The 22646-nt window shown below is 46.4% G+C and overlaps 1 protein-coding gene across 2 annotated transcripts; it reads right to left on the bottom strand.

Moving 5' to 3' along the window:
• On the bottom strand, positions 11-21790 carry TRIM54 (tripartite motif containing 54). Of its 2 annotated transcripts, none has more exons than XM_005686905.3 (9): positions 21272-21790; positions 4734-4906; positions 4039-4210; positions 2148-2243; positions 1221-1454; positions 929-948; positions 688-812; positions 470-562; positions 11-169 (listed from the first exon to the last, which is right to left on the bottom strand). In XM_005686905.3, exons 1-9 carry the CDS (start codon positions 21437-21439, stop codon positions 153-155), a joined length of 1098 nt encoding a protein of 365 aa, XP_005686962.2. In that variant the 5' UTR covers positions 21440-21790; the 3' UTR covers positions 11-152. The 2 variants fall into 2 exon arrangements, with proteins under 2 accessions (XP_005686962.2, XP_005686961.2); XM_005686904.3 differs by having other exon boundaries at positions 15-169; positions 929-951.

The following is a 22646-nucleotide window of genomic DNA, read 5'->3' on the forward strand; positions in this document are numbered from 1 at the left end:
TGAAAGGAGCTACAGGTCGGGACGCATTAGCTCTTTATTGAGCCCCTTCCCCGCGGCGGGACGCAGGGCTGGGTGGCTCGGTGGTCTCTGCTCAGATCGTTCACCATCCGAGCACCAGGACCCGGGTGCGCAGGATCCGCAACAGGAGCGAGTCAGTGCTGGCCTGTGCCTGGGAAAGAAAGCTCAGTGGGCGGGCGCTCCCAAGAAACAAGGCAATTCCGAAGCCCAGCTCACTCATTTCTCTAGGCAGGAGGGTTTCTCCTTCACTTCCCCACCTAACCCGGTCTCCCACCAGCCCAGAGAGGATAGTGTTAAAGAAAGTTGTACTTGGGCCGGCGCGCTAGGGGGCGCGCCCCTCCTGGTTGAGGTTGGGAGTAGGGGCTCCAAGCGATCCCTGATGCCCCCGAGAGTACGGTGGCCCGACGGTGGAAGGGGGTCCCCGCCAGGCCCCGCCGATGTCCATACTCACTTTCCCGCCCATCCGTCCGCTCTTCCTCTGCTCCTGCGTTGCCCTCTTCCCCTTCTACCGCGACCTCCTCATCCTCTTCCTCTCCAGAAGTGCCTAGGCCAGGAGAAGGCTGGGTGAGTTGGGGTCCCTTATTCTCTGGCCCCATCCCTCCCCGACCCAGAGGGTCTGGACGCCCAGTCCTAGCGGCTGGCCGCTCCCTCCCATCCTGGCTTCCTCACCTGGCTGGAAGTCAATGGTCCTCAGCATTTCGGCCACATGCTCCACGCTCACGGTGAATTGATCCATTCTTTCATAGCCCGGCTCCGGCCGGCCAGCCAGCTCCACCTTCGACATCGTCCCGACCCTGCAGCAGCCCAGCGGCTCAGCTGGAGACTCCCAGCACCACTACCCACGCTTCCCACCCTTGTCAGTGGAGTCCCCGCCCACCCCTTCCTCTCCCTTCCCGCTCCACCTACTCACTTATTGATCAACTCCTTGGCCTGCTGCAGGGAAGAAAGGAGGGTGAGAGTAAGCACTGTGCCAACGTCCAGCAATATCCCATTTCTGATGCCCACCACTGTCCTGCGGGTTAGGGGGGGATGCATGTCCCAATTTGTTAAGGAAAAAAATGGATAGAGAGGGTGACTTGCCCAAAGCCACGGGGCAAGTAGGAGCCAGAGGTAAGACTTGAACCCGGCTTCCCAGTGCAAAGGCCCCCACTCCAGCCACTAGGTGGCCTGCCACTGCCTGCCCCCCTCCCCACAGGGCCCACCTGCAGGTAGAGCGCCATCTGCGGCTCCTCCATGGACTGGATGGCAGACTCCACCAGCTTAGAGGAGGCCTCCAGGTGGTCTCCGTACTGGCGGATGAGGCCCCTGACTCGCTGCAGCTTCTCCTCCTGCTCCCGGGCCAGCGCCTGCAGCAGCTCACCCTTCCGCTCCTCCAGCACTGCACACAGGCTCTCAAACCTCTGGTTCAGCAACTGCTTCTGCCTCCGGCTGTTTTCCTGAAAAACCAGGAGTAAGGATGAGACCTCACAGCTAGGAGAGTACCAGGCTACTTGTCCCACTCCCCACTTAATGGCAGTCACGGGGAGCCAAGAAGAGATGTGACCCGTCAATTACAACCACAAATTAGTGGCAGAGACCGGACTCCACCCAAGGGCTGCTGGTTCCCAGATCTTTTCAGTAATAATACTGATATATACTTTGTTGAGGTTTAACTGACATATAACATATTAGCTTCAGGTGTACAACATAATGATCCAATATTTGTATATATTGTGAACAGATCACCACAATATGTCTAGTTAACATCCAGCACCATACATAGTGGACAAAAATTTTTCCCTGTGATGGGAACCTTTAAGATCTACTCTCTCAGAAAATAACACTATATATTTAAAGGAGTTTCATTGAGTGCTGCTGCCTAATTCTCTGACTCTGGTTTTTATTTGTATTATCTCACTTAATTCTCAAAAAGGTCCATGGAGGTAGCCATCATATCATTCTCATCATCACTCTTTTACGTAGTTAAAAACAAGCAAACCCAAACACTAAGAAGTTAAGTCACTGGACCAAAGTCACAGAGGAGGACAGAGCTGGGATTCAAACCTGGCAGCCTGGGTAAGCACATTCTACTACTTGTGATTCACCTCCAGTAGCCCAGCAACTTTCCCTCCCTCCCTTTCCAGGCTCACCTCAATGGTCTGGCACACCTCCTCCATCTGTGTGATCACTGCTTGCACACGGTCATTGCCGGCCACCAGCATCGCAATGCCATCGCTGAGCTCACTCTGCCACACACAGAGGCCAGCACTAAGGGCTGGAGGACCTGGTCTGGAGCTAAGCCCCTCCCTCCCTGGCCAGGGCTACCCAGGAGAGGACTGTCCCCTCCACTCCACCATCAGGGCATCCTCAGGGAAACTCTGACAGAGATCTAGAGAGTTTGGAACCATTCAAGAAGTTTGGAAGCACAGTCTATAAATTCTGGAAGGAAGTGGAGAGAGGAAGTCCTCCACCACCAAGTGAGAAAGAGACATTCACCAAATATCCACCAAATACCACACACTGGGCTGCATGCTTTATCTTCCATCAATTTTGAAAAAGTCTTCAGGATTTTCCTTTAAGATAATATTGCCTCTTCTGCATTCTCTTTATTCTCTCATTCTGAGACTCTGATATCTAATCAGAGTACCTAATATATCTAGAGTATCAGATATATCTAATCATATATCTAATATGTTAGACCATCTCATTCCCAACCTTCTCATCTCCCAGTGCTATATTCCAAGCTATTTTTTCCGTCCTCTCTTTCCCTTTTAAAATTCTTTTATGTGAAAAAAAATTTTTTTTTTCTGGCCATGCTGTGTGGCTTGTGGCATCTTAGTTCCCCAACTCAGGCCCTCGAGAGTGAAAGCACAGAGTGCTAATCACTGGACAGCCAGGGAATTCCCCAGTCCTCTCTTACTGAGAGAAAGTTGTCATTTAATTCATCCCTTGAATGTTTTGTTTTCTACAATTATATTTTCATTTCTAAAAGCTCTGTTTGGTTCTTCGTCAAATCTGCACTTTTGATAGTCTATTATTGCTTATTTTCAAATTCCATTTTTTAAAGCATTTTATACAAAGCTGCCTTTACATTCTTTAATAATTCCAGTATCTTAATTTCTTGAGGGTCTAAATCTGAAAATTTTGTTTCTGCTGACTTCACTCATGAGTACATTTCTTTGTGTATCTTCAATCGGGAGCTCATCTTATGTTGATCTTAATCTAAGAAAAACCCAAGGCCTAAATTGAGGGTTTTTCCACCAGGCAGAATTTGCATTTGCTTTTGTCAAAAGCCAGGTGGCACAACTGCCCACTTTAGGGATTCCTGGGATTCCAGTGTATCCTGTGATCCTTGGGGGTCTTTGTTATAGGTCCCCCAAGTTTCAGGAGTTTGTAGGCATAGTCTCATCTGTCTAGTTCAGTAATAATTTGCCCTATGGGAAATCCTGCCTTTCCCATGCTTAACATATTCAGGGTTCTGTTCACATCTCACTCCCCCTCCTTCTCTCCCTACTTCACCCACACTTGGAGCTTTCCTTTACTTTCTACCTGTCTATCAGTTTAATTTTTATTTTATTTTTTCAACTGTTTTTTTAAAATTAACTGATTAATTTCTTTATTTGGCCATACTGCATGGCATGTGGAATCTTGGTTCCCCAACCAGGGATTGAACCAGTGCCCCCTGCATTGGAAGCTTAACCACCAGATCTCCAGAGGAGTCCCTTAATTTGTAAATAATGTTTTATGTAGAATCTACTTGTATGACAGTGAGATGGCCTTGAGAGTTCACCATACTGTATCCATTTCTCGTATGATCCTTACACCTCTCAAGTGTAAGCATTTTCATGACCATTTTACAAGTGAGGAAGAATGTTAGGACCAGAGAGGTCAAGTGACTTACCCAAGGTCACACAGTGAGCTGGGACTTCAGCCCTGATCTGCGTGCCTTTGAAGTCAAGTGGAGTAAGAGGCTGCAGTTTGAGATCCCATCCTGTGTCCCCACCCCCACCCCCCATGCTTGCTCCCTCTGCTGCTTGATACCTTCTGGCGTTTGTAAATGGTGGGGAGTGGGGCCACCTCACAGTCCTTGTGGGCACCAAAGACCTTGCAGAGAGAGCAGGTGGGCACTTCACAGCTCAGACAGTAAATGTTGATCTTCTCGTCTTCATGCTCCTCACACATGAGGTGCTGCTCAGCCTTGGAATGCAGTGGCCTGCGGGGAGGCAGGCAGTGTAGGAGCAGGGGTCAGGGGCCAGGCAGGTGGGGCAAGCATGTGAGGCCCCCTGAGCACTTTTTCTTCAGCCTCCACCAGCCACTGCCACCCTCTGTGCCCTGACAGCTGCTGTTGTGGCTGGGCAGGCAGATGACTTCCTCTTCACTTGAGGAACAGAGCTACATACAGGGTACAGGAGGCCTAGATCCAAGAGTAGTTTCTATTCCAGGGGGCAGGAAGTGCCACAGGGAGGGAGGTCATAGAGGGTTGGCAGGGACCTTGCTGATAGATGGCCAGCCCCTCCCAGGTGAAGAAGGGGAAGCGCTGACCGGGAATCAGAGGCTGCCTGAGCTGGTGACCTACCAAGCTGGGGGCAAGTCCCTCCTTCTCTGAGGTCCACTCCTCTCGTCACTAAACTGAAGAGACAGGTTGATTGTTTCAGCTTCTCCCTGCTGGCCCTGATGGGCTCCCTCGCTATGTCCCAGGCCCTGCACTTTAGAGAAATGAGACGCCAACAGCTCACCGGGAGGACTCCTGCTTGTAAATGTCGATAATATTCTCCACGAGCAGGTTCCGCTGCAGGCCGTAGACACCATGTCGGTCCAGGACCACCTCGTGCCTGCAAGATGGGCAGCGGAAACGGCCCCCCGAAGACACAGTGGTGGAGCTTCGGGACTGCCACAGAGGGTTTGAGGCCTGTGGGTGCAGAGAGCATGAGAGGAAGGCCCAGTGAGTTATGGGGGAATTGGAGGGGGTGGGAGAGAAAGTCATCGGGGCTGGGGAGTAGGACAGTGATGGAGGGGGAGGCAGCAGCTCTTTTTTTTGGGGGGGGGGCATGGTGTGCTGCATGGCATGTGGGATCTTAGTTCCCCAAGCAGGGATTGAACCCGTGTCCCATGCACTGGGAGCACATAGTCTTAGCCACTGGACCACCAAGGAAGTTCCCACCCACTCTTTTCTATGGCTGGGTGCTCCTCTGAGAGCAGCCCCAGGTGGGTGGCCACGGAAATCTCTCCCACCTTTGTCTCGTTACTCAGCCCACCCCTTTGAGTATCGCTGCATCCAGAGCCTAGCTTGGTCAGGCCTTGTCAGGACAAGACCTCCTCAAAGGGGCCCAGCTTGGAGCTATGGGGAGACATTGACCTCAGCAGGAAGACTGAGAAGGGAAATGGACCCTGAGTGGTGCAGCCCATAGCCTCCAGCCTAGGGCTCTCATGGGCCACGTGTGGGGGAGATTCTTTGCAACCCCGGGCAGGGGGACAGGGACAAATGCTGAACAACAGAGCAGACACATAGAGTCAGGCAATCCAGGGAAATCTCTCCAGGCACAGGGAACCAGGGCTCCTGGGTTCTCATGCTGCTCCTGTAGTGCCTACTGTGCATGTCTGGGCAAGCATTCAACCTCTGCACAATTAAGGATGAGACTGGTTTATTCACTCTACCACAAATATTAAGTGTGCCAGGTAATTGCTAGGCTCTGGGGAAAAGATGACTATCCCTGCCCTCAGGAGGAGCAAACTCACAGCTCCATCCAATGGGCTGGGTGTTACGACAGGAGGAAGCTTGGAAGGAGAACTCACCAGATGGGATCAACAGTTCCTCCCATTTATACCCCTGAGAGGACCTGCTCCATCCTGTCCTAAAAACGAGAGCCCTGCCATGGCTGAGGCCACAGAGCATTGGCTCAGAATTGAAGACATGATCAATCACCTGACCCAATATGACCAATCAGTTTTTCTTTCTAGGAAATTGGAATGGAGACACAGAGGCTGAGGTGACTAGATCATGTGCAGCTTTTGAACTGAAAAGAGACCTGTGGAGTTGAGCTAAAAGCCGACATTGTGGCCATCCTGAAATCTGTACAAGTGGGCAGTGTGAGGGGTCAGACACTGTGAACAGAGAAGCCTGGTCTGCAGGGAAGAGAAAGAATCGATCTGGGGAGAGAAGTGGAGAGGAAAGACAGGTGGAGACTGCTTGCTGTTCCTCAACATTCACCTCTTCTTCTTCAATAATAGAGACCCTAGATTTTTAGTAAGACACCTGGGATAAAGATCATGCAACCAAGCCTCCCTTCCAGCCGGGTGTGACGAGGTGACTGTGTTCTGGCCAATGGGATATAGATAGAAATGTTTTGTGCAATTTCTAGGCAGTATCTTCCATGTGAAAGGCACGCCCTACGTCTCCTCTTTTCTCCTTCCTGCTGACTGGAATGAAGATGAAATGGCGTAGGCTGAAGCAGCCATCTAGAGCCAGGCAGTAGCCACATGCTGAGAACGGCAAGATAAAAGGAGTCTCTGATGAGGCAGAACTGGACTGCCCACTTTGCCCACTTTCACTGGAGAGTAAAAAAGTTTTACCTACTTGAAGTCACTGTTATTTTTGGTTTTCTGTCTTTCACAGCTGAACCTAATCCTAATTGGCTGGAAGAACACTCCTAGAGAGTGATGGAGAGGATGGTCATCTGTGACTTTGTGTGTTTAGATGTATTTCCCACAGTTGGGTTCTATAAACTTCTCCAAATCCTTATCACATTTTGGCAGGATTTCTTTTTTAAAATCTATTTATTTATTTGGGGGTTTGCTGGGTCTCTGTTGCTGTGCGGGCTTTTCTCTAGTTGTGGCAAGAGGGGCTACTCTCTAGTTGTAATGCACAGGCTTCTCATCGCAGAAGCCAAGAAGCCTCTCTTGTCGCAGCACGGGCTCTAGAGTGCTTGGGCTTTAGGAGTTGTGGCTCCCGGGCTCTAGAGCACAGGCTCAGTAGCTGCGGCGCATGGGCTTAGTTGCTTGGAAGCATGTGAGATCTTCCTGGACCAGGGATTGAACCCGAGTCTCCTGCACTGGCCAGCAGATTCTTTACCACTGAACCTTGAGGGAAGCCCTTGGCGGGATTTCTTGAAAATTGTAAGTTAACATTTTAGCCCATCATAAAGCTAAAAAGATTAGCTTGAGATTATCCCAAGGCTGCGTTTGTGTAAATAAACATAAATCCTTCTTAGTAACTGGAATTGTGTGAATATTGTTAAGTTTAGCTTAAAGACTGGGTTAAAGTGTGAGATCGCTGGGCTTTTGTTTGCTTGATACAGTTATCTTTCAGTATTTAGAATCCAAGTGAGCAAGGTGGTGTCAGGAAAACTCTAAACCTGCAAACTCCTGGAATCTTGCTTCTCTTTGATTTGCTGGTGGCAAGCATTTGAATATGCTTGGTGTTTGAATGGGAGGAAAGGGGGCATATTATTTTTTATATAAGTAAATTATTTTATTTTATTTTTGGCTGCGCTCGGTCTTCACTGCTGCACTTGGGTTTTTTTAGCTGCAGAGGGCAGAGCACTCTTCGTGGTGGTGTGTGGTGGTCTCATATCAGTGGCTTCGCTTGTTGCAGGGCACAGGCTGTATGTGCATGGGCTTCAGTAGTTGCAGCTTGGGCTCAATAGTTGTGGTGCATCGGCCCTGTGGCATGTGGGATCTTCCCACACCAGGAATCCAGCCAGTGTCCCTTGCATTGGCAGGTGGATTCTTAACCGCTGGACCACCAGGGAAGTCCAGGGGGCATATTCTAAAGTCTTGCCCCAGAGCAAAGACAGACTCCTAAAGCTTCTTCTAACCTCTGCCCCTCACTGCGCCCTTCCTCTGTACTCATTATTTAACAGTCAACACATGTTTTGAGGACCTATTATATGTCAAGCACTGTGCTAGGGGTTTTCCATACATTCTTGAATTTAACCCTCAAGAATTTCTTGTAAAGATGGTAGAAAAGGGACTTCCCTGGTGGTCCAGTGGCTAAGACTCTGAGCTCCCAATGCAGGGGCACAAGTTCCATCCCTGGTCAGGGAACTAGATCCAACATTCCCCAGCGAAGATCAAATGATCCCATGTTCTGCATCTAAGACTCAGAGCAGCCAAATAAACAAATAAATATTTTTTTTAAAAGATGGTGGAGGAGTTGAACATTTACCCTCTGACCTGAACTATAAGAAATAAAGTAAGAAACATGCAAGTCTAACATCTATTGAACACTTAGTTCATGCGAGGCTTTGCTCTAAATCCTTTTATTTGTATTAATTCATTTCATTTTCATATCATTAGCTCCATTTCAATGATGGGAAATTGTAGCCCAGAAAAGTTAAATAAATTTGCACATGATCATCAGCCAGTTGGTGGCAAAATCAATATCTGAACTCAGGCACTCTGACCTCAGGGTTAGGGTAATCATTATACTCTGAATAATCATTATACTAAATTGTCAGTTCAGTTCAGTTCAGTCACTCAGTTGTGTCCAACTCTTTGCGACCCTATGTATCGCAGCACGCCAGGCCTCCCTGTCCATCACCAACTCCCGGAGTTCACTCAGACTCACGTCCATCAAGTCAGTGATGCCATCCAGCCATCTCATCCTCGGTCGTCCCCTTCTTCCCCTGTCCCCAATCCCTCCCAGCATCAAAGTCTTTTCCAATGAGTCAACTCTTCGCATGAGGTGGCCAAAGTACTGGAGTTTCAGCTTTGTAATATTGCTCTTTACAGCATCGGACCTTGCTTCTATCACCAGTCACATCCACAGCTGGGTATTGTTTTTGCTTTGGCTCTATCCCTTCATTCTTTCTGGAGTTATTTCTCCAGTGACCTCCAGTAGCATATTGGGCACCTACTGACCTGGGGAGTACCTCTTTCAGTATCCTATCATTTTGCCTTTTCATACTGTTCATGGGGTTCTCAAGGCAAGAATACTACATTGTCAGATACAATAAAATTTAGGTCCATTGAAGAATGATGCCCAAAGCTAACATTTTTCTCTCTGAGCCTTAGGTGAAGTGTTTTAGTAAAAGAGTCATGAAGGATCAAGCATCATCCTTTCATATAGGAACCTTTCAATAGGAAAGAGAGGACAGCAAACTATGGATTGAAGTTATTTCAACAGAAATAAACAGAAGATAACTCATCAGGCCAAAATCTCATGTGCCACACAGTGCTAGCTGACAACCAGAGTGACCTTCTTGTCTGTGGAGAGAGAGTTCACATCTCACAGGAGACCTCCTCCCATGGCTACACATGCCCCCATGGTAGAAAATTCATCAGACTCGTGTGAAAAATATTCTGAGGCAACATAACCAAACTGAAACACTCAACTGCCTATTAATCCGGGTCATACCCCTCTATTCATCCAAGAAGCCAAAGAGCTAAACAGAGATTACAAACCAATGACAACATTCAGAGAGCCAGTCTGCTTTTGGAAGGAAGCCAAGGTCAACGGGGTTGAGTGACGAACTTACCCTCAGTACCAGATAAAGCTACCCTATTTAAAGAGGACTGATAAACAGAAGAGATGCAATAGGAGATGCAAGCCAAGATAATACAAAAAGGAAATGGAAAAGAAAGCATGATGAACGAGGGACAAAGATACCTTCTGGAAGAACTGCTTCAACAAACAATTTCAATTAAAGAAATGAAGAAAACAACTCTCAAATCCATACATGACTAGTGGAAAAATCGTAGCTTTGGCTAAACAGAACTTTGTCAGCTAAGTGATGTCTCTGCTTTTAATATGCTGTCTAGGTTTGTCATAGCTTTTCTTCCAAGAAGCAAGCGTCTTTTAATTTCATGGCTGCAGTTACTGTCTGCAGCAATTTTGGAGCCCAAGAAAATAAAATCTGTCACTGTTTCCACTTCCCACCCATCTATTTGCCATGGAGTTATGGGACCGGATGCCATGATCTTTGTTTTTTGAATGTTGGGTTTTAAGCCAGGTTTTTCATTCTCCTCTTTTACACTCATCAAGAGGCTGTTTAGTTCCCCTTCACTTTCTGCCATTAGTGTGGCATCATCTGCATATGTGAGATTGTTGCTATTTCTTCCAGCAATCTTGATTCCAGCTTGTGCTTCATCCAGTCCAGCATTTCACATGATATATTCTGCATATAAGTTAAATAAGCAAGGTGACAATATACAGCTTTGATGTACTCCTTGCCCAATTTTGAACCAGTCTGTTGTTCCATGTCCAGTTCTAACTGTTGCTTCTTGACCTGCATACAGATTTCTCAGTAGGCAGGTAAGGTGGTCTTGTATTCCCATCTCTTTAAGAATTTTCCACAGTTTGTTGTGATCCACACAGTCAAGGGCTTTAGTGTAGACAATGAAGCAGGAGTAGATGTTTTTTTGTAATTCCCTTGCTTTTACTGTGTCCAATGGATGCTGGCAATTTGATCTCTGGTTCCTCTGCCTTTACTAAATCCAGCTTGTACCTCTGGAAGTTCTCAGTTCATGTACTGTTGAAGCCTAGCTTGAAGAATATTGAGCATTACCTTGCTAGTAAGTGAAATAAGTAGAACTGTGCAGTTCTTGGAACATTCTTTGGCATCAACTTTCTTTGGGACTGTAATGAAAACTGACCTTTTTCAGTCCTGCAGCCAATGCTAGGTTTCCAAACTTGCTGGCATATTGAGTGCAGCACTTTCACAGCATCATCTTTTAGGATTTTCAGTTGCTCAGCTGGAACTCCATCACTTCTACTAGCTTTGTTCATAGTAATGCTTCCTAAGACCCACCTGACTTCACAGTCCAGGATGTCTGGCTCTAGGTGAGTGACCAAACCATTGTGGTTATCCGGGGCACTAAGATCTTTTTTGTATAGTTCTTCTGTGTATTCTTGTCACCTCTTCTTAATCTCTTCTGCTTCTGCTAGGTCCTTGCTGTTTCTGTATTTTATTGTGCCCATCTTTGCATGAAACGTTCCCTTGGTATCTCCAATTTTCTTGAAGAGATCTCTAGTCTTTCCCATTCTACTGTTTTCCTCTATTTCTTTGCATTGTTCACTTAAGAAGAAAGCATAGTCTCCTTGATTAAAGAAGAACCAGTCACAAAAGGACAAATACTGTATGACCCTTCTTATATGAGGTACCTAGAATGGTCAAACTCACAGAGATAGAAGGGTGGTTGACAGGGGTTGGGGGAAGGGAAGTGAGGAGTTATTATTTAATAGGTACGGAGTTTCCATTTGGGATGGTGAGAGTTCTGGAGATGGATAGTGGTGATGGTTGAACAACAATGTGAATATTCTTAATGCCACTGAACTGCACACTTAAGAATGGTTAAGATAGTAAATATTTATTTTATGTGTACTTTACCATAGTGCTACAAAAGAGAAGAAAAAGTAATCAAGACTTGTTGGGTTATCTTGGTCAAGGGTCCTACTTCAAATTCCCCACAGTGAGGACTCACCCCAGAGATTGATCTGAGGTGGGCTGGCGAGGCACCTGCCTCATCACCACTTCCATATCTGCCAAAGAAATTTCCTTGGTGGCTCATCCCACTGGCTAATCCTGGCTAAGCCATTCTCCCAGGACCAGGGGCTCTGAGAAGCAGTCAGTGCTTAGGCAGTCAACCTCAGTCTCTTGTTTCAAGAGCACCTTTCTTGGAAGCTGGAGAGCACGCAGGGCAGGCGAGGGGGAAGGTTACTCCTCTCTGGCCACAGGATGGTGCTGCTCCCTGGAGTAGATGCCGCAGCTGAGCGCAGCTTTGCCACTCATCCCTGGGTCCTGGAGTCCTCCCCTCTTCCGCAGCTCAACTCCTTCTGCCATATTCTACTTCTGGTTGGCTTTCCTCCTAACCTCGAGGGCACCTCTTCCTTTTTGTAATGGCTTCAGCAATGTTTCCCCTATCCAACTCCACATCCAACTTCCTTTGCTAGAGTAGACCCTGAAGCGTATATGTGTGTGTGTGTATATATATATAGACACATACATGTGTATATATATCCTTTGGTACTAGGGCTAAACTTGACTACTAATAAACAGTGAAGTTTTTCTTTTGGCTTTTCGGGGGCTTCTGGCTCATGGCATGACATGTTGCTAGCTTATGTAGCTCAGACTCCCTCACTGTGCTACCCAAGTGTGCATTTCCCAAAATGTGGTGGACATACTGAGGACAGGCATGAAGATTTCAGGCGGCATGGGGATGGACATATACATTTCTTAGGTGTTTGTTTAGTCGCTAAGTCGTGTCTGACTCTTTTGTGACTCTGTGGACTGTAGCCTGACAGACTCCTCTGTCCATGGGATTTTCCAGGCAAGAATTCTGGAATGGGTTGGCACTTCCTTCTCCAGGGGATCTTTCCAACCCAGGGATTGAACCTGCATTGGCAGGCAGATTCTTTACCACTGAGACATCAGGGAAGCCCTCTTATGTGTTTCAGTTCAGTTCAGTTCAGTCGCTCAGTCGAGTCCGACTCTTTGCGACCCCATGAATCTCAGCACACCAGGCCTCCCTGTCCATCATCAACTCCTGGAATTCACTCAGGCTCACGTCCATCGAGTCAGTGATGCCATCCAGCCATCTCATCCTCTGTCATCCTCTTCTCCTCCTGCCCCCAATCCCTCCCAGCATCAGTCTTTTCCAATGAGTCAACTCTTCACATGAGGTGGCCAAAGTACTGGAGTTTCCACTTTAGCATCATTCCTTCCAAAGAAATCCCAGGGCTGATCTCCTTCAGAATGGACTGGTTGGATCTCCTTGCAGTCCAAGGGACTCTCAAGAGTCTTCTCCAACACCACAGTTCAAAAGCATCAATTCTTCAGCACTCTGCCTTCTTCACAGTCCAACTCTCACATGCATACATGACCACAGGAAAAACCATAGCCTTGACTAGACGGACCTTAGTCGGCAAGGTAATGTCTCTGCTTCTCAATATGCTATCTAGGTTGGTCATAACTTTTCTTCCAAGGAGTAAGCGTCTTTTAATTTCATGGCTGCAGTCACCATCTGCACTGATTTTGGAGCCCCAAAAGATTAAGTCTGACACTGTTTCCACTGTTTCCCCATCTATTTACTTTAATGTATATTGGAAAAAAAATAACCAGCCTTTAAAATTGGTGATTTTTCCTAGACTCTGTCATGTAGAATTATAAATATTTCATCTTTAAAGGTGAGTTCTTTTTTACAGAGTTATTTACTTGACTGTACCAGATCTGGTTTGGGGCATGCAGGTTCCTGGTACATGCAAGATCTAGTTCCCTGACCAAGGAATCCCTGCGTTGGCAGCTCTGGGTCTGAATCACCACGGAAGTCCCCAGAGTGAGTTCTTTTAAGTAGAAATACTCGAGCATAGTACAAATGGTGTACACAGCTTTGGCAAAAATCAGGAAGATGACAGAGAATGAAGTTTGGGACATTTGCTCTAACTCTTTCCTAACTCCCTCCCTTAATCAAAACTTGTATCTCTTATGTCCTAAACAGTTTGCAAGTGTGAAGCGGCTACCTTGAGAGTCATCTGTACTAGATATGCAGATAAAATTGTTCCCCATTCTTGGTAGCATCTCTGTATTTTAATTGAGAGCATTTAATGCAAGATGATATAGGGAAAGTAGCAGTGATCTGAAGGTGTGGTTTGGGATTTGCCCTGTATGACCTTGGGAAAACAATTTCTCTTATGGCTCACATTTCCTCAGATCTAAAAAGAGGATTTGCACTTAGCAGTAGCTCCATTCAAAGGCTGATGTTCTCTGAGCAATGAGCCTTAATGGATATATTTATGGTAAGAACACTGACCAGTGTGGTGGAAGGGAGTTGTTAGTTTTTATAGCACTTCTCCTCTCACATCTTGCAGGTCACCATGTCCCTGTTTTGAATCCACTATCTCTAGTTTGTGCCTCCCTCTAGCTGTCCCTTGAATGCCCTCTTCCTGTTTGATATTAACAGTTCCTGAAATCCCATCTTCTCTGAAGTAACCCTAGTGTGTTTAGATGGATTTATACATTCTATAATTGTATATTATTTATGAGGCTTAAAATTTACATAATACAAGAGCTCCCTGGTGGTCCAGTGGCTAAGACTCAAGATCCTAATGCAGGGGAACTGGGTTCCATGCCTGGTCAGGGAACTAGATCCCACATGCTGCAACTAAGCCCCAGTGCAGCAAAAAAAATAAAAAAATCACAACACACCTGTATTATCTTTATAGCCAGAATAAACAGTAAAATTGTTTTTTCAGATAGTTAACATGCTGGTTATTTAATGCTGCTGCTTAGTTGCTTCGGTTGTGTCTGACTCCACAGACGGCAGCCTGCCAGGCTCCTCTGTCCATGGGGATTCTCCAGGCAAGAATACTGGAGTGGATTGTCATGCCTTCCTCCAGGGGATCTTCCCCACCCAGGGATCGAACCCAGGTCTCCTGAATTGCAGGCAGATTCTTTACCACCTGAGCCACCAGGGAAACCCGGTTATTTAATAGTAAAGACTAAATGAGTTACAATGGTATTACAATGCAACTATGTTTAACATGTTCTTAACATGGGGAGAGACTCATGAAAAAAGCAGGATGTAAGTCTATATAGATAGTAGGATCCAAATTTTGAAATGGGTGATGGGAGTTATAGGATTTTTAAATTTCTTATTTGTATTCATCTACATTTCCCAAATTTCTTTGTATAAACAATGAATTACTTTATAAAATAAATGTTATTTATTTTATAAATAAGTATTATATTACTTGAAAAAATAAATATTTTTGCAATAATTTCCACTGAGTGATAGAATTGTGGGTGATTCCTTCTTTTTTAAAAAAATATAATTTTGAAATTTTGTACAAGGACCTCGTATTTGGGGAAATAAATGTTTACTTTTTAAAAATACAATGCTCAATCCTGCTGTGAATGAACAGGGGGCATTAGAGTGCCAGAAGCATTAACAGGAGAAAAGATACTTAGCAGACTTATGTTAGTTTACTCCCTAGTTCATACACTGCAGATGCCCTATTTCCTGGGCAGGGGATTCAGGCTCCATCACTCCATTACCTCCCTAAGGGGTTCTTATCGTCAACATCATCCCTGGGGGCCATTTCCCCATTAACTACCCTTCAGCCCAAGGAAGGGTGAGGGGAGAAGGGTTGTCAGTTATATTAAGGGGGTTGTTCTTGTTGTTTTAAACAAACTGGAGAAGCATAAATAAATAAAAGGGTTTATCTAAAAAAAAAAAAAGAACTGTGTTAGTTTAAGGAAAGTGTTTAAGAAAATGCCACTGAAGACAGGGTAGACAGGAAGCAGGAGTGGTTATTAGAAAGAGTTTTAGGAAAGCAAAGATACTAGAGGAGTTCAAATTACAGACAGAGGAGTCATGGGACAGAGGGAACTTGAAAGGTAGATTTTACCATGAAGGGCTTAAAAAAATTTTTTTTTAAAACCTTACAAGGATTTTGAATCCAAGGGTAAAGAGCTGAACTTAATTTTGTAGGCAAGGTTTCTAAACTGCAAGAGAAAATCAGAATGAATATGAATCTAACAGAAGTGATTTTGGATACTCGGGAGAGAAGACTGGCCATTGCTTCTGATGTAAAGGCCCAGGCTTCCCTGGTGGTCCAGTGGCGAAGACTCTGCACTTCCACTGCAGGGGGAGCCCTTGGCCAGGGAAGTAAGATCTCCCACGCCTCCATCCGGCCAGATAGACACACAGATCAGAAGCAAGTCACAACCAAGTCGCCGTCTTGCCCTCAGACAGAAACAGAAAACCCTGCAAAGACCAGGGATGCCAGAGGTGGAACCTGGCCAATTGCATGGGTGTGAGTGGGCTGCCGGGGAGAGGAGGGAGTCAAAAAAACTCAGACCTTTCAAAGTTGGTGCTTGGGAAGACACTGGTGCCTGTGACGCTGCAGAACTTAAACCTGGGGGCCACTGCTCCGCAAATGAGTAGAATTCAAGGGTTCTGTGAACCTTGATGGGAAAAATGACATCTTTATTTTCACTAACATCTAGAAATTGAGCACTTTCCTTTATTATGAAGGTAGGAAGTGGGGTGTGGATTTGGGTGGGGGAAACATTGCCGAAGCCATGAGCTGTCTCTCTTTTAAGCTATATTCCTTTGGTAATGGTCTGCAGCATCCAATGGAAACATTCCATCTAGAAAGATGCTCTGTGAATGCAGTTCCTCTATTGAATCTACACTTCTCTCAGAATGTTTTCCCTCTTTCCTGGCTACCCAGAGTGATGCTGATTTGGGGTACTTGCCCAGGACGTAAGGAGGGTTGTTGGCAGCCCTCTCCCCTAAACTGTTGGCCTGGCCAATGATGAATAGGGGACCATGCAGGTGCTCTGAGACAGAACCTCAGAATATACTAGAGAAACTGGGAAAACAGGGGCAGAAGACCACACATTTGAAGCAAGTTGAAGACCTTTAGAAGAATCCAGGTGTTGGCAGCAAAAGCTGAGTTGTGGGTGGGGGAGGGGTTTTGAGGGGAGGGCTTGCTCTGCCCAACAGAACCTAGCAGTGAGCATGACACAGATTTGTGAAAGGAGGCTGGCTCAGAGGAGGACTGGTAAGCAGGAGAGTGAGCCATGGGACTTCCCTACTCGGTCCAGCAGTTAAGACGCCATGCTGCCAATACAGGGGGCATGGGTTTGATCCCTGGTCAGGGAACTTAGATTCCACATGCCAGTGGTGCAGCCAGGAAAAACAAGAAACAAACAAAAAGAAGAGTGAGCCAAGATAGGACACTAGTAACTGAATGCGAAGTCCTGAAAGAATGGAAATACATGATGATCTCTCTTCAGTGTGTGAAATCGGATTGTTAGGTTTACAAGGATGTTAAACAGCAGTTTAAAGCCCCTCTTTATCCATGTGTGTGAAACAACCTGCTTTACTCATGGCCAATTAAGGAAGAAACTGGTAAGATAGAGCCCAGTAGTGCTGAGTCTCCGTCTATGATTTTGTTTCCCAGTAAATCCAGTTTCTTTCCTCAAATAAGATCCTTCAATCAACCAATTTCCCATAAAAGAGACCTGCCCAAGTCTGGGCCAGGAAGGGGACACCTCAGTGCCCTCAGTGGCAGGTGGAAGTGGCTGAAGAGGAAGGCTGTGTAGGGTTTTCACCAGCTGGCCTGTATTTGTATAGCAGCCCTAACAATTAGACTGTAAAGAACTGGAATTTGGGGGACTTCCCTGGTGGTCCCCCGGTTAAGAATCCGCCTTGCAATGCAGGGGTCAAGGGTTTGATCCCTGCTCAGGGAACTAAGATCCCACACGCCATGGAGCAATTAAGCCCTGCAAACCACAACCACTGAGCCTGTGCACCACTATTGGGGAGTCTGTGCACCGCAATGAAAGATCTCACATGCTTCAACTAAGACCCAAAGCAACCTAAATACTAGAAAGAAAGAAAAAAGGAACTTGAATTTGGGATGAAATTAAAGAGGTCATTTCTTTCCCAGTTTGCCCTTTATGACAGAAGGAGGCCCCTTTCTTGCTGTTCCCATGTCTGTAACTCTCTCCCTACATGGACACCCTCCAGAAAAACTGTTTCTGAACAACCTTCTCACAAGGCCTTCTGGTTGTCTGTTAAATGACAACAGGTTGCAGCTCATAAACAAGTGCCCACAGTGAAGTGGGGGCAGGTATAAAAATAAACCACAGGCTGTTTTAAAGCAGTTTAGGAAGGAATAGAGTTTACAAATTCAGAAACACATGGGAAGATGTTTGTGTCAAATTCCCACACCAACAGCTTTCCCCTAGCCAAAATGCTTGGTTGCTGAGTGGGTGCAAGTGTGGGGAAAGAGAAAGAGAGAAATTAAAGGGGGTTAATGTGGTGTTTTGGTGTTTTATTCTGTTTAAATTCAGAGAGAGAGGGAGAGAGAAAGAGAACTGTATCACAGCTCTAAAGAAAATGAGTTAAATTGTGATGGCAACTATGTAAAAATATGTATAGAGACAAGCATAATATGCAAACATGAAAACAACTGCATTGGGGAAGGTGGGATTATGGATGATTTCCTCCCAAACCTTTAATACGTTCAACATTTTCAATGAAAAAAAAAATATTTTTTTGGTCCCGCCATGGGATCTTAATTCCCCAACCAGGGATTTAACCCAGGCCCTCAACAGTGAAAGACTCCTAACCACTGGACCGGCAAGTAATTACCTCAAAGAAATATTTTAATTTTTAAAATTTTGTTTCCTGACTCTTTTGTTAACCTGATGTTCAGTTCAGTTGCTCAGTTTCATCTGACTCTTTGCAACCCCATGGACTACAGCATGCCAGGCCTCCCTGTCTAGCACCAACTCCCGGAGTTTATTCAAACTCATGTCCATTGAGTCGGTGATGCCATCCAACCATCTCATCCTCTGTTGTCCCCTTCTCCTCCCATCTTCAATCTTTCCCAACATCGGGGTCTTTTCAAATGAGTCAGTTCTTATAACCTGATGTTTTAAGGTCACAATCCCTCCAAATTATTATTTTTTAAAAAATTATTTGGTTGTGCTGGGTCTTAGTAGTGGCATGTGGGATCTTGTTCCCTGACCAGGGATCAAATGCAGGCCCCTTGCATTAGGAGTGCAGAGTCTTAGCCACTGGATCACCAGGGAAGTTTCTCCTTCCAAATTCTTCTTTGTTGTCCAGCACAGTAGTTTTTTAGGACAGCCAAACACTGAGCATCATCTAAATGTTTCAGAGCATGGGTGGAATAGACTGTGGCTGTCTATATAGCCGTTCAAAAGGAAAGTGCCTGTTGGAATGTGTGGCTATGGAACAACAGCCAAGAGAGTAAACCAAGGCAGGTATAGGATAAATTTAAATGTGTGCATACACACACACACACACACACACACACACACACACACACAAATGTGTACCTAACCATGTAAAATTTCTGGAAGGGTACCCGAGAAAGTTGGTAATGGCTACCTCTATCTGGAGAAGGGAATTAGACAGGGCCCAAGGTGAAGATTCGCTTTTCATAAAATAAATTCTTACAGTGTTTGAAAAAAATATGTGTGTGGGTGTGTAATATACTGGTATTACTTTTCTAAGTCCTATTAACTTTCTAGGCAATGTTCTAAGTGTGTTCTTCCTAAGTAGTTTCAAGATATAGAAGTCCTATTCTCGTCCCCATACTTAGAAAACAGACAATCTGATTATGCCTAGAGTTGTCAAAATGTGGAGGCAATGTGTGAAAAAACTAAATATGCTCATCTTTCAGAGGGAGGTCTGCTGAGATGTATATACCTAAGTGCAGCCAAAGAACTGGGTCAGCCTCCCACCAGGCCATCCCAAATAAAGCAGCAAGGAAATGAGCTGCTTCACTCTTCTCTCCTTGGAAGGCCAGGGGTGCCCTGTACTTCAAAAGATACACATTAGTCTAGATCCACAGAACCATCATGAAGCCCTGGGAATCATGTTATCTCCCAAATATTCTACACAGGGTTCGACCCAAACAATTCCCAAGTCTCTCTGGGCTCAGATCAGTATTCCAGACCTTCAGGGAACCAAACAGTGTGTCTGGATACCGAAGACTGACTTGAACGTCTTCTGGTGGTGGTTTAGTTGCTAAGTCGTGTCTGACTCTTGCAACCCTATGGACTGTAGCCTGCCAGGCTCCTCTGTCCATGGGATTCTCCAGGCAAGAATACTGGAGTGGTTGCAATTTCCTTCTCCAGGGGATCTTCCCGACCCAGGGATGAACGTCTTCTAGCCTCCATATATAGGACCCTTCCCTGCATCCCTCTGCCCAGTGATACTGTGTGCCATGCACTTTAATATTCTGACCACTCTTTTTTTATTTTACAGAACATGTTACCTTCACTTTAAAAAGTTTTCTTTGCTTTCACATATTTCAGGCTCTAATGAAATAATGTTTAACTACAAATTCATGAGAAGGGGTGGCAAAACCTTTCTGTCGTTCCCCCCTGGGCATCTCAGCCTGAAGGATGTTCAGAGTTAATCAGACCAAGGGAAAACCCAAGATGGTTTGTTGTACATGACTGAATGCCTGGGATGATCAGACCCCAGAGAGGGAAAACCACTGGCTCTGAGGTCCTCTGGAACCAAATAATGACAGGTTTGGACACTTAGAGGAATAGGAGATGGCAAAAGCCCTCAATGGGAAGATGGCAGGAGAGACCATGGAGCTCAGCAAAGACAGCAGACAACAAATGGTGGGTTGCGGGCACAGTTGCAGAATGACCTGAATTAGCCAGTCTACTATTTTCCCCCAAACATGCTGCCCCCAAAGAACTTAAAAGGGAAGCATTCTCTTGGTTAAGTTAAAAATCACTGTGTTCAACACGTTTCCCCATAATTTCTGATACAGATGAAGACTGCGTGTTCATGATGTTCCTTATCGCTGCCATGCCTACTAAGTCAGCCAGTTCTGGTCTATTCTGAGCTTTTACTTCATTGGTAAGGACACGTGTGTGTGTGTGTGTGTGTGTGTGTGTGTGTGTGTGTGTGTGTGCCTTTATCCCTGACTCTCCCTGATCTTTGTTCCGTTTTAGAGATTACTAGAACCTACACCAGGGCATGGGGCAAGAAAGAAGGCCCATTTATATAAACCATTCTGATACGTGCTGCTTTTAGTTCTGAAACCAGGAGCTAAAATGAGATCTGTGAATCTGATTAGCTATGCTTTGCTCCGTGACCACACACAAGCCAAAATTGGTTCCATTTGGAGGAAGTAAAATGTATTCTCTGCCTTCTTCCTGCTTAAGTGACCTCGATCCCTTTTAACCAGCAGGTCTCTTGACTCACCAATCTGGGGAGGGACACAAGTGTCACCTCCAGTGGGGGTGAATTCCCAGTGTTCTGTCCACTAATTTTGCCTGCCCCCCCCACCCAAGATGGATGTGCTCAGTCTTTTGCTTTAAATACAAATAATTCCACTGTCATCATGGACCTTTCTCACAGTCCACTTTTTAATGTTTCATTATCTCATTGCTATTTTCTCCAGATTTTCCATATTGTTCTTGAAATCTCAACTCCAAGCTGGAATGCAGAGTCTAGCACAGACTGTCACACAGCCTGGTTAGAGGATCACTTCCCTGTCCAGTTTCCATGTGGGCCTCCTTTCCTCTGTAGAGACCAGCATCCCAGGGCTGTCCACGCACAGGCTGTATGCTCACCAGCCTGCAGAGCAGCTGCTGACTCATGCTTACTTTGGGATCTGCTAGGACCCCTGGCTCTCCTTCTGCCCTTCAGCCAGGACAGCCACCACCAGCCTCCTTGGAGCGCCTTCCTCCCATCACCTTCTGGGCGCTTGGCGCTGACCTGACAAAGAAGCCTCACCAGCCTGCCCTGCCCCGGCCCGGCCCCGGCCCACCTGGAAGACGTCGTTGGCGCACTTGCGACACAGGTTGTGCTGGCAGGGGAGGATCACCACCGGTTTGGAGAACATCTCCAGGCAGATGGGGCAAATAAGCTGCTTCTCCAGGTTGTCCATGCTGTGCGCATCCCCTAGCAGCGGCTTGAAACCCACCGTGAAGTTCATCCCCTCAGCGATTGTGCCTACCCTGGCCTTGGCCCTGGTCTTGGCCTTCTCTCACTGCCTCTGGACCCTTCCTCGTGTACTTTCGACAGTCTTCCGACTGTGTTCCCTTCTGTTGCTCACTCCTGAAACAGCTCTATGTCTCCTGTCCCTTCCTCAAACAATTTACTTGTCCTTAGATAGCTGTTTTCAGACACTTCTCTGCCTCGCTTTAGTTTCTGCTCTGTACCCTGGCCAGGCACACGTAGCTTTTTCTCTTCCTCTCTCCCTGAATGGCTCTGTCCCTGGAAATTTCTCCTTTTGTTTCCCAAACCCCTCTTGTCCACTCTGTGGGCACCGCTGTTTGTCTCTCACTCCCCAGAGAGGAGATTAGTTTTTAACGTGGGGGTGGGGAACAAGGGGCATGTGTGTGTGACATTCCAGCTCCCAATTTAGCTCCTGTAAGGCGAGCCACAGCTGTCACCGAATGAGTGACCCTGACTCATTCGGGAACGGGTGACTCCCCAGAGCAAGAGTGGGGTGAACTTCACTGCTGTGGTGGAAGCCGAGGTGGGCAACAGAGGTGCCCTCACTCAGAAGGCTCCTGTGAGCCCCCAACCCCCATGCTTGGGCCTGGGTGCCTCTTCCAGGTAGTGACACAGAATCTCAACTGGCCTGTGTGATAGGCACCATACATGGCCTGGGTGAAAGGAGAGATCCTGCTGGACCTATAGATAGAGACAATGAAATTTTTTGCCTCCAAGGCTTAGTCAGTGACTCTGACCATCTTCCTCTGAATCCTATGATTCAAAACAAGGGCACCAGAGATGAGAGAGAGGCTCTTTTTGGTTCTTGCCCAGATCTTTCTTACATCCCCCTGCCCTAGGAAAACAAGCCCAGGAGGCTGGAGCTGGCAGGTGTGCCAGGGCCTGAAACGACCTCATGAGCATATCCCTGATAAAACATAGGATTCTAGTCCCTGAACACATCACTGGAGCCACACCAAGGACATCTCTTGATTTGTTAGGAAATCTAGAGAAGCGGAGTTGGGCAGAAAGGACCTGGATGCCATGGACCTATTTTGGGCACCGAGGGAATTGGTCTCCAAGAGAAATTTAGAGCACTGACAAAGTCATCATCACAAGGCTCTGGGAAGCCTCTGCCCCAGCTCCACACATGTCCTGATCTCTGGCTCCCTGAGGCGGGCTGGTCTCAGATATGCCCACCTGTC

This window comes from Capra hircus, chromosome 11 (assembly GCF_001704415.2).
Source record: "Capra hircus breed San Clemente chromosome 11, ASM170441v1, whole genome shotgun sequence".
NCBI classification, from domain to species: Eukaryota; Metazoa; Chordata; class Mammalia; order Artiodactyla; family Bovidae; genus Capra; species Capra hircus.

Coding starts and splice junctions, on each gene's coding strand:
- TRIM54 (XM_005686904.3), bottom strand. CDS start 21,439: ATGAACTTCACGGTGGGTTTCAAGCCGCTGCTAGGGGATGCGCACAGC. Junction 813..928: donor GCCAAGGAGTTGATCAATAA/GTGAGTAGGTGG, acceptor GGGCTGCTGCAG/GGTCGGGACGATGTCGAAGG. Junction 563..687: donor GACCATTGACTTCCAGCCAG/GTGAGGAAGCCA, acceptor CTCCTGGCCTAG/GCACTTCTGGAGAGGAAGAG.